This window comes from Podarcis filfolensis (assembly GCF_964270895.1).
Source record: "Podarcis filfolensis genome assembly, chromosome: 8".
Taxonomy (NCBI): domain Eukaryota; kingdom Metazoa; phylum Chordata; class Lepidosauria; order Squamata; family Lacertidae; genus Podarcis; species Podarcis filfolensis.
In genome coordinates this window covers 49,964,485-49,978,784 of record NC_139611.1, presented here as the reverse complement: position 1 = coordinate 49,978,784, position 14,300 = coordinate 49,964,485, and the positions used below count along the sequence as shown (strand labels likewise).

Genomic DNA, 14,300 nt, shown 5'->3' with positions numbered 1-14,300 from the left:
TTATTTGAAAACCACTTGGTAAAGAGCTCCTGTTGAAAAAAAATTCTAAACTAATTTCTAAATAAGTGATTTGCAGCGGGGTAGTCGTGTTACTCTCTTGCAGCAAAACAAGGAAGGCACCTTAAAGACTGAAGGTGGTATCACAACATAGTCAGCCTTTGTCACTCTAGTGCCCTCCAGATATTTGGGGCTACATTTCCCATCAGCCCCAGCCAGCTTGAGATGTGCTTGTTCGGGATGATGGGAGTAGCAGGCCTGGAACATCTACAGGGCACCAGATTGGCAAAGGTTGGACTAAGTCCAACTCAATGTAGAGGCTTATCTTTAAACTGGTCTTGGACCGAGCAGCCCTCCAAGTGGAGGATTTCTTTGAATAGAGGATTGTAGGACACATGACCATCGTAAGGATAGGCCCTAACAGTCATGCAAACTAGTTTCTGGTTGTATCTGCACCATACATATGAAGGCAACTTACATCCTTTTAACAGTCACGGCTTCCACTTCTCTAAAGAATATTGGGATCTGTAGCTTAAAGGTACTGGGAATTGTAGCTCTGTAAGGAGTTCCCGGGATACTTTGGGGGAAGCACTGGCTGTCAAAGTGGTATAAATGTGCTTTCAATGTATGGTGCGCCCTCTGTTAGGAAGACAGTCTGTGATTCAGGAAATAAAGGAGCGTTGTTTTCTCAGCAGATAAAAATTTTAGAAGTGATGTCTCACGGGGCTCTGCCACGTGTTTTCCCGCCACTCAAAAAGCTCCTTGACCCTGACATTAACCAAAGCCGCCCAACATTCAGCAGCAGAGTGCAGAAGCATTAGAATGTTATTTCCATGACAAAACAGTCACATCAGGCCACATCTTCTGATCCCAAGGATTTTGAAAACGTTTTTCTGCACAGATTTAAAGGCCGCAAATGCCTTTAAATGCTGTTTTGTTTTTGTTTTCGAAAACAAAACTTTGTTCACTCAACAGCCCTATTTTTAAACCAGAACCATGGCAACAATACCGTAAGGTGCATCACACGAGGCTTCACCGCAGCCTCCATCCACTTACCCTTGCCGGCTTGCAAGGTAGAGAAACAAACATACTGAATTTCTTGTTTACCCTGCTGAGCATCGTCCTCCCTGCAAGTCTATCAGACCACCTCATGGCTGGCCCCGCCCTGTCACATGAGCCAGGATGGGGTTTGCACAAGGTATACAAAGGGAAGAGGGTGCCTAAGCTTTCGCTCTGTCCATTTCTGAAAACTAGAAATGGGTTTTTGAGAATGACGAAACTGAAAGCGCATATAACACTATACAAGCAGCAGTATTGTTACAGAGATGTTTAGGCTCTGGACCTAAGGGGTCTCACCTTTTTAGATGGCAATGTGTATTACAGGGTTGGGAACTTCAGGCCTGGGAACTGAATGTGGCCCTCCAAGTCTCTCTACATGGCCCTCAAGACTCTTTCCAGGCCACACCTCCTACTGGCCCTGTACATCCTTTTTGTGTGTTTTCGCCTGGCTGGAATGTACCCTTAAACTCTGCTAGTGCATCTTGCAGAGAGGTGTGTGTGTGACTGTGTATAGAAACTAGCCTCATGTACAAAGGTAACATTTACATTCACTGCTCCTGTAGCCCTGAGAAAAATTATCAACCCTTGTTATTGCTTCCTTTCAAAATGTGGCAAGCCAGACCAGCTGGGCCTGGGGCCACCACTGCCCATTCTGTTGAGGGGGAGCCTGGACATCGGCTCCAAAGTCCTACCCTGACAGCACCATTGTGTATAACTAATCTTGCCCCAACATGCTAAGCTGAGTAACGGAGAACCTTTAAAAATTGCTTTGCTTCTTTCCTAGCACATACCCGTCATGGTCTCCAATATTTAGCAGAAGGCACAGTGAAGCTTTAAGTAAATATTATAGAAGCTCATAGTATGGCAATGAGAAAAGCGTGATGACCGAATCGCTTCAATGTGGTCCAGCGTCCTGCCAAAGAACTTCAGATACACGTTCATAACTGGACTCAAGGGGTCCGATTTGCTATCCTTCTCCATCCTCCCAGCAAAAATAAATGTAAAAATATAAACATTGCTTATCTCCCAGTGATACTGCCCATAATGCCCGGTGCTCTAAGTACTGGAAACATAATGAGATGTAGAGCCAAGATCAGCAGGAAGGGCAGAACTTCCTCTTTGCAGAAGCCTGTTTCCTTAAAAGCCTGTCACTGCCTCGGGCCCCAACAGCAAAGTGATCCAATCTTAAGCCATTTTGTGCAGGAGAGACTCTGTTGGTTGCAAACACCTCAAAGCCCAGCAATTAGAGGTGGTCTATGACTTTTTAATCATGGAACAGTAGTGTGATCTTTTTCACACATTCACGGTCAACACTTTACTGGCCAGGTGCAATTACTTGCAAAGTCACATGCCTTGGTTAAGAATAAGCTACAAGGCTTTCATTGGTGCTGTACAATTACCTGTGGAAATCAGACCCAGCCTCTGGTTACCCATGTTCTAGTCACTTCTAGGCTGGATTACTGCCATGTGCATTGCATAGGGCTGCCCTTGAAGACAATCCAGAATTTTCAAACTGGTTCAGAAAGCTGTCAAAAGACTTAATGAGGAGGCATTGTTCTTGTTTGTTACTATGTTATGAATTTTTGTGTTTTTATATTTTGAACCATCCTGTGATCCTCAGATGAAGGGTGGTATAGAAATTTAATAAAAAAAGAAATTAGAAGAAGTAGAAGAAATAATAAAGCCAATTTTGTCTTTATTTATCAGCTCCATTGGCTACCTATTTATTTCCTGCTTCAATTTCTGAAGTCCTCATCAGCAAAGCTGCTGGTTAATTTTAGATTCTAGACTTAATGTCCTTAAAGGCTCTTTAGATTATAACATTACTTGTTCACTTGCCACAAAATGGAGTAAGTCAGCTGTGCTGTGTTTAAGGGCCTCCTGTTTACTCTGCTGAATGGGGCCTGTGCCCCCAAAGTCCTAATCTGATGGCACCACTGCTCAAAGTGGCCTAGAAATAATCACCTCAGTAACCACCTCCACCTGCAAGGATGAGCTCAGAATATTCTCACGGCTTCTGAGGACCTTCCTGTTTCTCCCTACCAGCCAAAGAACAGCTAGTTAGAAAGCTAGTTAGAAAGGGCCCTTTCACCTGCAGTGCCTGAATACATTTGTTTCTTTAACAAATTTTATATGCCACCTGATTGTAACCTCTAAATGGTTTACAAAAATATAAAATAAAGCATTAACATTATCAATAAAAACAGGTATTTAACAATATTCAAAATATGATTAAAATAAGCAGCATGCTCTGGTCCATGGGGTCACGAAGAGTCGGACACGACTAAACGACTAAACAACAAAAAAGAAATACAACACACGTAACTTCTACATGTCTGGATAGGCTTGCCTAAACAGGTACTGAAAAGAGTACATGGCAAATGTGTTGCCTGGTGTCAGTATGCAGGGAGTTTTAAAGTGCAAGCGCCGCCACACTTAAAGATGGATTTATTACCAATGTGAAAGCGTGTCCCTAGAGAAGTTTGTTTGGCCCCTCCTTTGCCCAGTTTTTAAACAGGGTCTTAAGACTGTTTATTTGAGTTAGCATTTTGCAGCCTCCAGAGCAGCCTATGCCAACCTGCTGGTTGGGCTGATGGGAGTCGTAGTTCAAACCATCTGGAAGACAAGGTTTTTAAAAAATATGCTGTTCCTGGTATTTTTCATGGTGCTGTTTTATTGCTATTGTGGATATTTTTACTGCTGCGTTGTAAGGCCAAACTATATGTGACTATTATAATGTAGTTTGGTACTTTCTTTAACCAGCAACAGGTGCAAGCAAGGGAAGAGCTGTGCTGGCAGAGTGGGGAACCTCTTCTGGTATTGAATAAATGAGTTACTGGTTAACCTATACCAGTTGCTGGCATCTGCAAGTGGGGAGAGCTGCTGTTGCTTTCAGGTTCTGCTTGAGGACTTCCTGGAGACATCGAGTTGGCCACTAAGAGAACAGGATGGTCTTACTCCCAGGTAAATGGGGTTAGGATCACAACCACAGTCTCCTGAAAGGAGCTGAGGTCCTGATGCAGTCTAAGCCAGGAGTGAGCAGACTGTAGTTTGGTAAGGGGACTGGGGATCATAGCTCTTTAAGGGATAAACTAAAGTTCCCAGGATTCCCAGGAGTTGGGTGGGGTGTGGAAATGCTTTCAATGTATGGGGTGATATTCAACCATGTTTTACACAGAATATAGCCACTGAAATTAATGGACCCGTCACCATTTTCTCTTCCAGCTTCAAGCAGCTCAGTGTTTAGCGGAGGATGGAGGCTGTCTGGAAGACTTACGGAAAGGACCACTTTCGTTCCCCTGGACGTTGTCTGTGCGCTGATGCCTTAAGACACATTCTCTGGAAACTCTCAGATTAATGTCCTGGCTGTGACGCTGCCCCCTGCTCTCTGAAACATGCCAGCCCTCCGCCAAGATAAACAGCTCAACCTTAACAACTCTTTGCTGGCAATAAAATGCCCGAATATAAAATACATTGGTCTTGATTTAAGGGGGCATGGGGGGGAGGGCAGAAACTTGTAATGTTTTCTCCTATTATTAAATATAAGTGGGGCAGGCAGAGGCGATTTAGGAAGCTTCTATGGAAGACCCAGTTCCTATTACATGGATAATGTCTACAATGTAGGAGGATTAGTCTCCAAAAACAAGTGCCTCATCTGTGAAAAATGTCAAGCCTTTCTCCCCCCCCCCTTTTTTTTTTGGCTGTGCATCACTAAAACAATGCTCTCTTCCTCCTGAGTGACAGGAAGTTTCAAGGGAGGAGCCACTGATGGGGGTCAGGTTCACTATGGAAACATATGGGGTCTTGTAACATCTGTGTATTTACTACAGGCTTGGTGCCAACAGCTGGCAAGGTCAGGCACTGTACAAGGGCCCTAGAAGGACCCTTCACTGACATGACCTGGCTGCACCACCACTCACCATCCTCCCTCCTGAGTTCTCCTGGGTAGCTGTTTTAGCAGTGGGGCAGGAGTTACTGCTTTTGAATGGGAACAGAGTTCAGTTCCCAACCACAGTGGCTGACTGCCTGGCTGCCATTTTAATTTACCCAACATCCAATGCCCTGCCCTGCATATATATAAAACTGCCTGTAGTTCTATAAAATCTTTACATTTCATAAATCTACAGATAGATGGAATGATCAGAATTTTAAAAACGCCACAGAATTCCAGCCATTACTTAAATAATACCATACACTAAAGAAAAAATTACAATCCTGGTGAATCAATCTTAGTTTTGACCAGCAGAAGTGATCTGCTGCCCAACTTTGTTTTTGCATTAGTCCCTTATTCGATTTACAGAATACAAAGAGCTTACCTTCCATTGCAATGAATGAAACCACTGATCCCTCAGGTAACTGTTTGCAGCCTACAATATAAAGAAAGAGAGAGAAAACCAATATAAATGCAAGCTTTAGATTCTACTAATGCTACACACCATTAAACCAAAGCACAAGCCAATCACTCACAGAGTTTTTAAAAGCTGGAAGCCACCCCATTCTTTCATTTGGTTGAAACAATTACCCTTGCACATCCACTCCTGGATTTCTGCTAGCTTCAGAACATGTCCTTTGCGTGCAGGAAGGACTGTTCTCTAAAAGCTCTGAGAGGAGACAATTCCTGCTTTGCATGTGATCACTTTCAAAGCCAGCAGTTAAGTAAAGGCGGAACTGCAGCACCAGCCTTTGCTATAGTTGTAAAACACTTCCCAGGCCTTCCATGGCCACACTTACCCTTTCTAAAGAGCTGGCTACCATGAAATGCAGCTAATGCCCTTCTACCTCAACCTATAATGCTTCCAATCCAGTGGAGCATAATTGTTTCTCAGCTACAATTCCAAGTACAACAGCAGTGGCAGCACGTTGGGTTATAGTCAATGATAGCCTTCTAATCCTACTCAGTGAGGAGACCCACTGAAGCTAATGAACACAACTAAGATAGGTTTATCAACTTCAATGGGTCTGACAGAACTTAGGAACACTGTAAATGTTGGGAGTTAAATGGAAATGAAATGAAAAAAGTGCATCTATCGCAATTTAATTTCAAACTTAAATGTATGCTAAATAAGCACAGCAACTCTTCACACAAGTGCTAACACCACAATCATCTTAGCATTGCTGATTTTAGTGAACCACTGGCTCTATTAAGACGCACGTAAGTAGAATTAAACTTATTGCATCTAAAATACACCAAATAATAAAAGCAAAGTGAGAACAGCACCCAAGAAATCAGCAGCTATAAACCCCATCCTACTGCTTAAAAACATTAAGGACTTGTCCAAACCAGAATATGCTATGTGTTTACAGCTGTCTGCATCCCCATTTAATCTGCACAGTCCACATGATGCTACCCTCAAACAACACAAGACTCTGTGCTTTCCCCCTGGAAATTTGGCTGTAGCCAATACTGGCCTAGTCATAGTGGCCTAATGCCACAGTCCCTAAGGGTGGTGCCCACGGCAAAGAGGAACAGGAGCGTTGGTGTGTGAGAGAGGAGGCAGGTGAAAAGACTATCTGGGAGCACAGGGCAGCAGTCTTAGCACCCCCAGGATTGAGCTAGGCAGACGGAAAGTACATAACAGATCTAGGAGTGATACAGCAGGAAATGTTAGCTCTCCAGGAACAGCTGACTCCAGGATCAGGAAAAGCGTGGCCCATGGTGGTAGTATCCTGGCTTGAAATGTGATGCAGGGAGAAGGAAACTGGTAAAGTATGATCACATCTTACAAACATTTAATTTGCGCGATCTCAACCATATGCAGTTGAAGGCCTTGTGGTTGAAATCCTGCAAGTTAAATGCAAGCAAAACAGAAAGCTTAAAAGCTCTTTTTGTGCCAGGTTTTCCCAAGTATGGAAAGAGCTCTCTGCCTTACGTGGGGGTGGGCAAAGCCCACACAGAGCGCAGGCTCTGGAAAGCTAGGGATGCTCACACAGGGATAGTTTGTGTGTGTACTCATTTTCCTGTATGCACAGAGCCCTTGGAACTGAACCCCTGCATAAGATGATGCGGCCGTACTGTAGCTAACCTGATGCATCCCTGGGCCTGAGCAACATCAGAGAAGTCTGTGGAGAAGTGGGCTGGCTTGTGCAGACTTGGTGGGAAGCAGACCAAGAGAGCCCGGCATGCTACAGGCCCTCTGACAGATGAGCCGCATTGCTAGACTCCGCACTCCCACCGTGCTGCAGCGTCAACCTCTGTTGACATCTGTATTACTCAAGAGGACTGCGAGGAATGGTTTGTGCACGGAATAAATTGTTACAAAGAACACAGTCATCTTTGCTACAGCGCCCTTTGCGTAAACCATCTTAACAGTCGCAGTCTTCAACAACAACTAAAAGAGGGATGGGAGAGGGAGGGAAATCTGTTAGGAATCAGCAATACATTTTTGCACACAAGCTGCCTTTCTTTTGGTGTGTGGCCCGTTTGCCACATTGGCTGTAGCAACAATAATGTAGCTGTTTGTCCCACCACACACTAGATTAGAAGTGGGCAGACATCAGGCTTGTGGGATCTACATTTAGGCTTAAATAACTCTGAGCACGGGGACTTACCGTATTTTTCGCCCTATAGGATGCACTTTCCCCCCTCCAAAAACGAAGGGGAAATGTGTATGCGTCCTATGGGGCGAATGCAGGCTTTCCCTGAAGCCTGGAGAGCGAGAGGGGTCGGTGCGCACCGACCCCTCTCGCTCTCCAGGCTTCAGGAAGCTCTCCGCAAGCCTTGGGAGTCCGCGGGAGTTCCCATCGGGCTCCCTAGGCTTGCGGATAGCAGCCTGCATCTCAAAGCCTGGGGCGCGCTTCTCCCTGCCGCCAGCCCCACAAGCTCGGGGGACAGCGGGGAGGTGGAACGCCGCCTTCCCGCTGTCCCCCGACCTGGTTTGGGCTTCAGGCAGATATCCGCAAGGCGTGGGAGCCCGGCGGGAAGTCGCGTCGGTCTCCCAAGGCTTGCGGAGAGCTGCCTGTTCTGGGGGCTGGGGTCGGGGGAAGCTCGGGCTTCCCCCGCCCCAGCCCCGCGCCTGGGGGGGGGAATAATTTTTTTTCTTTATTCCCCCCCCCAAAAAAACCTAGGTGCATCCTATGGGCAGGTGCGCCCTATGGGGCGAAAAATATGGTATCTTGAGTACCAGAACAGAATGGAGCTCCCAGTCCTTCCACATGCAAAATTCCACTGCAGGTTAGCCCAAGCTTTCCTCATTTACACAGGAGATTTGTCCACCAGGGAAAATAAGGCACTGCCCTTCCAAGCTCACTCTGCTCTCAGCCAGCCCCCCCACATGCCTGCCTGCCTTCTACTTACAACCAATCCAATGGGTGGTAGTGGCTGTCAGTTTCCTCTTCTTTCTGTGTTGCCTTTGTAGAATTCAGCAGAGAGCAAGAAGGGGACAAAACCAGAATTAGCTGACTCTGCCTGTCATAAGCTCTGGTTCCCCTACTGTTGGTCTCCCAATCTTCACAGCTCATTTCAGCAGTGTAATTTATTGCCATTTTCTGAAATCCACGCTGCTCTACTTGAAATCATCCAAGAATCTGAGTTATATTCAGATCTACCTCCCTCCTACTCCTGTATTAAATTATGGACAAGTTTAATCTGTGCAGCCTAAAAATTCCAAAGGGATGTACAGCAATGAATTTATTCGTTTTCTTCTTCTATCATCATCATCACCATCAATATCTTAGGTTTCCACCTCTCCAGTTTCCCCACCAATATAATATTTCACCTGCCAATTCTGTGTTGGTTTATATTTGTAACCTGCCTTAAGTTTGTTGGTAGCAAAGCAACACAATAAGAGAAAAAACAAAAGTCTTCAATTTAAAAAATGCCAAAAAGCAATGTTTGATCATGAACTGTATGCAATTATTCTGTTTTGCCTATGAAACCTGAAAAACTACAAAAAGGGAAAAAACCAAGCTTTCAAGAGCAAGAAATAGACCCCTATATTTAGCAAACTATGCATCTCCTCTGACCTGTTTGCTTGGGCAAGCCGTGGTGCACTAACAGGTTTTGCACAACCCTTGTAATATAGTACTGTAAAGGATATTTACTATGCAAAGGAAGGAAATTCTGAAAGGTGGATATCAGGACTAGAGCCTAAAATAGAAAACAGGAGCTAAAATAAGGGGACACAGAGATGAAGGTACATGCACGTAATTGTATTCTAATCTAGATAAACATTTTCCCTGAATTTACCCTGGAAGATTCTTTTGACAAAATAATAAATAAATAAATTGCCATGCTGTTCAAAAACCAATGAGCTGCGCATTATCTGCAGCTATTGTTATGCTTATCAGGAATTTCTGTTCTGTTTGTTTTTCCTTCTGGGTATACTTGATTACCAGGAATAGACTTTAAAAAAATAGCAACACCATAGGGTATAACTCAGCCAAATTTAGAACCCAGTTTAAGCAAACACCCAAAGGGAAAAAACTGCAGGTTTGCTTTCTTTAAGCCCAGTTTTCTTCCTAAACAGCCCTGAAGCAAAAAGGTAAGTTCAACAACAACAACAACAACAACAACAACAACAACAACAACAACAAATCCTTAACATTTATGCAGCTTTTTCAAGTGTTCAAAATGAACCATATATATTATCTACAACAACCCTGCATGGTATGTCGGATGTATTAGGCTTATACTGCAAATAGGATGCACACTCATCTCAGAATAGCCATACATGTGTGACTATTTTCCATGTCACAGGCACTTCCTCACCGCAAGTTTCTACTTCCCTGTGTAAGGTACATTTGATAGTGAGAGGTGTATTTTACATAGCCATAGGAACCTAGGAAGTTGCCATAATAGCTAGTCATACCTTTGGTCTTTCCAGCTCAGTGTTCTCTAAACGGCAGTGGTTCTCCTGGCTTTCAGAAAGGGAACACTCCCAGTCCTAGCTAGAAATGCTGGAGATTGAATTTAAGACCATCTGCATGTAAAGCAGGTGCTCTACCATTGAGATACCACCCTTCCCGGAAGTCAGAACCCACCCCTAATACCATGTAAACTCACTATGTAATGGAATGTCATGTGGCACTTGTGGGGTCCATGGAGCAGCTCCCCCACCTTGCCAAGGCCTCTTATACAGTGGTACCTCGGGTTAAGAACTTAATTCGTTCTGGAGGTCTATTCTTAAACTGAAACTGTTCTTAACCTGAAGCACCACTTTAGCTAATGGGGCCTCCCGCTGCTGCTGCGCTGCTGCTGCACGATTTCTGTTCTCATCCTGAAGCAAAGTTCTTAACCCGAGGTACTACTTCTGGATTAGCGGAGTCTGTAACCTGAAGCGTCTGTAACCCAAGGTACCACTGGGGAAGGTGTTATGACAGGAATGGCTGAAGAAGAGGGAAGATTGAGTTCTGCTGCACTCAGGTCCTGTTTGGGAGCTTATGCAACAGGCATCTGATTGGCTACTCTGAGAACAGGATATGGGACAAGATGGGCCTTTAGCGATCCAGCAGCCAAACTCTTCTTAAGCTCTTACCTTGAGCTAGAGGGCCCAGTTCTCAGGAGTAGTAGACTGCTGGGGACAAAGTGCTTACCCGTGAGCAAGGCAAGGGAGGCAAGAAGTAGATATGACTAGAAACTTGCATATGAAGGGCAAAGGGAGGAGGTGATCAAAGAGAACTGAGGCCCTCTCTGATCAACAGAGAACCAGTAACACAATGTGGAGAAGGAACAACACCAAGCCTCTGAGGTTAATGTTCCTGAGATCATTTTATACCTACACTTGTGCCTAAGCTACAATAGCAAACCAAATTCAAGCCAGACTATTGGTTCATCTAGGTCAGGCATAGGCAACCTCAGCCCACCAGATGTTTTGGGACTACAATTCCCATCATCCCTGACCATTCCAAAACATCGGGCGGGTCGAAGTTGCCTATGCCTGATCTAGGTTATTAATACCTGCACTGACTAGCAGTGACTTACCAGGGTTTCAGGCAGGAGTCATCTTCCCAGCCCTACCTGGAGATGCTGAGGACTGAACCTGGGAACATTTGCATGCTAAGAAGATGCTCTACCATTGAGCTATGCTTCTTCCTCAAAATCGATTTTGTCACTTTAAAAAAAAAAAAACCAACAACATTGAAATAGTCTAGTCCTTGAATCTAAAGTCTGATGTTTGTATTGTGTTACTACATCTTAAAATACAAATTGATTTCTTAAGAATTTGACCTCCCAATTGTTTTAACAGGCCACATGGACACAACTAACTTAGGCCCATTAATTTTAATGGGTCTACTCTGAGTAGAAATCAGTTGGCTTCAACCCAAAGCTTCTCTTTCTCTATCTCAGGGGTGAACCTCTTCCACCCCAAGGGCCTCATTCCCTTCCCAGCAACCTTCTGCAGTTGACATGACAATGATGAGCAGAGCCAGAGGCAACAGTGCCAAGAGCAAGGCATGAAAATTGTACCTCTAAGGCCAGAAAGAAAAACCTGGAGGGCCTGAGGCTCCCGGTTCTTGAGATACATAGTGCATGCACACTGTGATGTGTAGAGGAACACAGAATTCTGACTTGACGTCCAGAGTCTCACCCTTACCTTCCATTTTGCCACAGAGAAAGAGAAGCTGTGGCGTTCCTTGTCTAACATACCTTTGCCTAATTACCTTCTTCAATGTGTCATGGCTTAAATATAGCTTTTCCATCTGAATTCCCCAAGTAATTGGCTTCTATTTTAGTGTTCTACTCCTGGCTTGTCGAGCACCGGGATTCTATCCAGCAGAACCCACTTGCAAAGGGAAAACCCATTCTTTTAGCTGCATCCGCAGACGGTCACGCATCGTGGATCCAGACGCAACAGCTCTGAGTGAAAACATACGGGAGCAATTGTGTCTGCGCTGCGACGCCAGCTATTCTGTATGGGAGCCCCATTCAGCCTCTGCTAGAGGAGTCCAACATAAACATTCATGGCAGCCCAGAATCCATTCAGTTCCATTATCGGTGCTGATGAAACAATATTATGACCTCAGGTCCCCAAGAGGAAAACATCTGAGCAAATCATTCCTTTTCTGGTGCCCATTTCTCACGACTGCTATTAATTTGCTTTCAGAACAACAGCAACAAAACACGGCCGTCCGCAGCAGATAAAAATCTACCAGGCCTGCCAAACTCCCTTTATACTTGGCCAGAGGCTTTGAATTAAAGGTTGTTTTATCGTTTTTCACCATAAACAGTCCCCTCTTTATCCCAACAACTCCCCTTAAAAAAAATCAAACTAGGGGGAAAAATGAGAATGCAGAAGGATTAGGATTTTTTTTTAAAGTGTGAAATCATTATATAATCATTTTTAAAAAGTTATTTCCAAGTTATTCTGGAAATAACTTGGAGCAGATCTGGAATTTTATTTCTTGACTACAATTGATATGTGAATGGTATTGAATGAGATGTTAAGAATTTAAGAGCTCTGCAGGATCAGGCCAGTGGCCCACCTAATCCAGCATCATCTTCTCACGGTAGCCAATCAGATGGCTATGGGGTAAACTCACAAGCAGGACCTGAGCACAAGAGCAGTCTCCCTTCCTTCAATTTCCAGTGACTGTTCTTCATAAGCAGGGGTCAGCAAACTAAGGGCCATGGGCCAGATCAGGCCCAAATGCCTTCTGGATCCAGCCCGCAGACGGTCCGGGAATCGCTGTGTGGATTGGCGTGAATCTGATTCGGATCGGGATGCGCCATTCCCCCCCACACACATACACTGCGGCGGCGCCTCCTCCCTCCCTCCTCCTGGCTTCTCCACGCCCTGCCTAGAGGAGGAAGGGGGCTGGGCTTTGTTGAGCTGCAGTTGGCTGAGCGCCATTTTAAGCAGCGCCACTCCAGAGCCAGCCCTTTCGCGCCGTTCATCATCCCGCTGCCGCCACCACCACCCGCCCCTGCCGCTCGCAAGAGACACAGGTAAGCAGTCACCAGGGCTTGTCTGGTGCTGTGGAGAAGGGAGGGGAGAGTCGGTGGGGGATATGGCTTACCTTTTAAATTTAAAATGCATCTCTGAATTATATGTGGGGCCTGCCTGGTGTTTTTACATGTGTCCTTGCTTAAAAGTTTATGTTGATTAAAATCGTTCTTCATTTTAATTATTGTATTGTTTTTCTTGTTTTTTTGTGCACTACAAATACATTGTGCAGTGTGCATAGGAATTTGTTCTTTTTTTCCCCTTTTCAAAATATAGTCTGGCCCCCCACAAGGTCCCTGGGACAGTGGACTAGCCCCCTGCTGATAAAGTTTGCCGGCCCCTAAGATGCTTCTTCGGCTTCCCCAGAAGATAGTTCAGAACACCAAGTATATGATCTTTGACAATATTTGATGAGTGGTATGCAGTATTAACTAATATTAGATAACATCTGGTAATTGAAACTTGATAGTTATAGCATTTGACATGTTTAGGGGTGGAGATATTTAGACTGCCTGTGTGGGATGAGAACAGTTTTGATGGTAGGAGTGTTACATTTCCCTGGCATTCCCTTGACACTGAGCATGTCAAGGAGAAGGTCCCATCCTAATCTTTTCCCTGACCTGCTAAGTCAGGGTGGGTGGAACCTCTGGTCTGTGGCCCAGTTACGTTTAAAATATATATATATATATTTTATTAAGTCTTTATTTTAACATCTCAAAATAAATGTTTACATAATACCATATAATCCATGACTTCCCTTGTTCCCTTTCCCTGGTTCATTTATTTAACTATTATTCCTGCATATTCTGCTATGTCCATTTTTGTCAGCTCTCCAATTTTACATCTTATTAGTTAAACTGTTGAATTTATCTCAATGTAAGGTTACCAGATGTCCCCGTTTCCCGGGGCCAGTCCCTGGATTTACAAAGTAGTCCCCATACAAAATCCATTGAAGTTGAAAAGTGTCCCCGGATTCATTGAAAAAAATCTGGTAACCTTATCTTAATGTTACCAGCGTTTTCAGATGTGTACACTTTCATTTATATGGAAAATATCAGCAAAGATTTTCATTCCTCTTTAAATGTATATTCTTCTTGTTCTCTTAATTATTCACTAAACCTGCTAGTTCCGTATATTCTATCAATTTAAGACCACTCTCCATTTTTGGGCTAACAGAACACGAGCTGCCATTGTTGCATACGTAGAGACGTTTCTCTGATACCTGGGAACTTCCGACTGTACTATCCCTAACAAAAATGCCTCCAGCCTTTTTGGGAAAGTTGTTTTAAACATTTTTTTCATTTCATTGTAAATAATTTCCCAATATTCTTTAAACTTTTTGCATGCCCACCACATATGAAA

The 14,300-nt window shown here is 44.3% G+C and overlaps 1 protein-coding gene across 2 annotated transcripts in view; it reads right to left on the bottom strand.

The window, feature by feature from the left end:
* Positions 1-14,300, bottom strand: part of CMIP (c-Maf inducing protein) — a 149,492-nt gene that overhangs the window by 46,361 nt on the left and 88,831 nt on the right. For both annotated transcript variants that reach the window (XM_083624878.1, XM_083624879.1), the window contains exon 3: positions 5,373-5,423. In XM_083624878.1, coding sequence (XP_083481004.1) covers positions 5,373-5,423 — 51 coding nt within the window. The remainder of the gene's footprint in view (positions 1-5,372; positions 5,424-14,300) is intronic.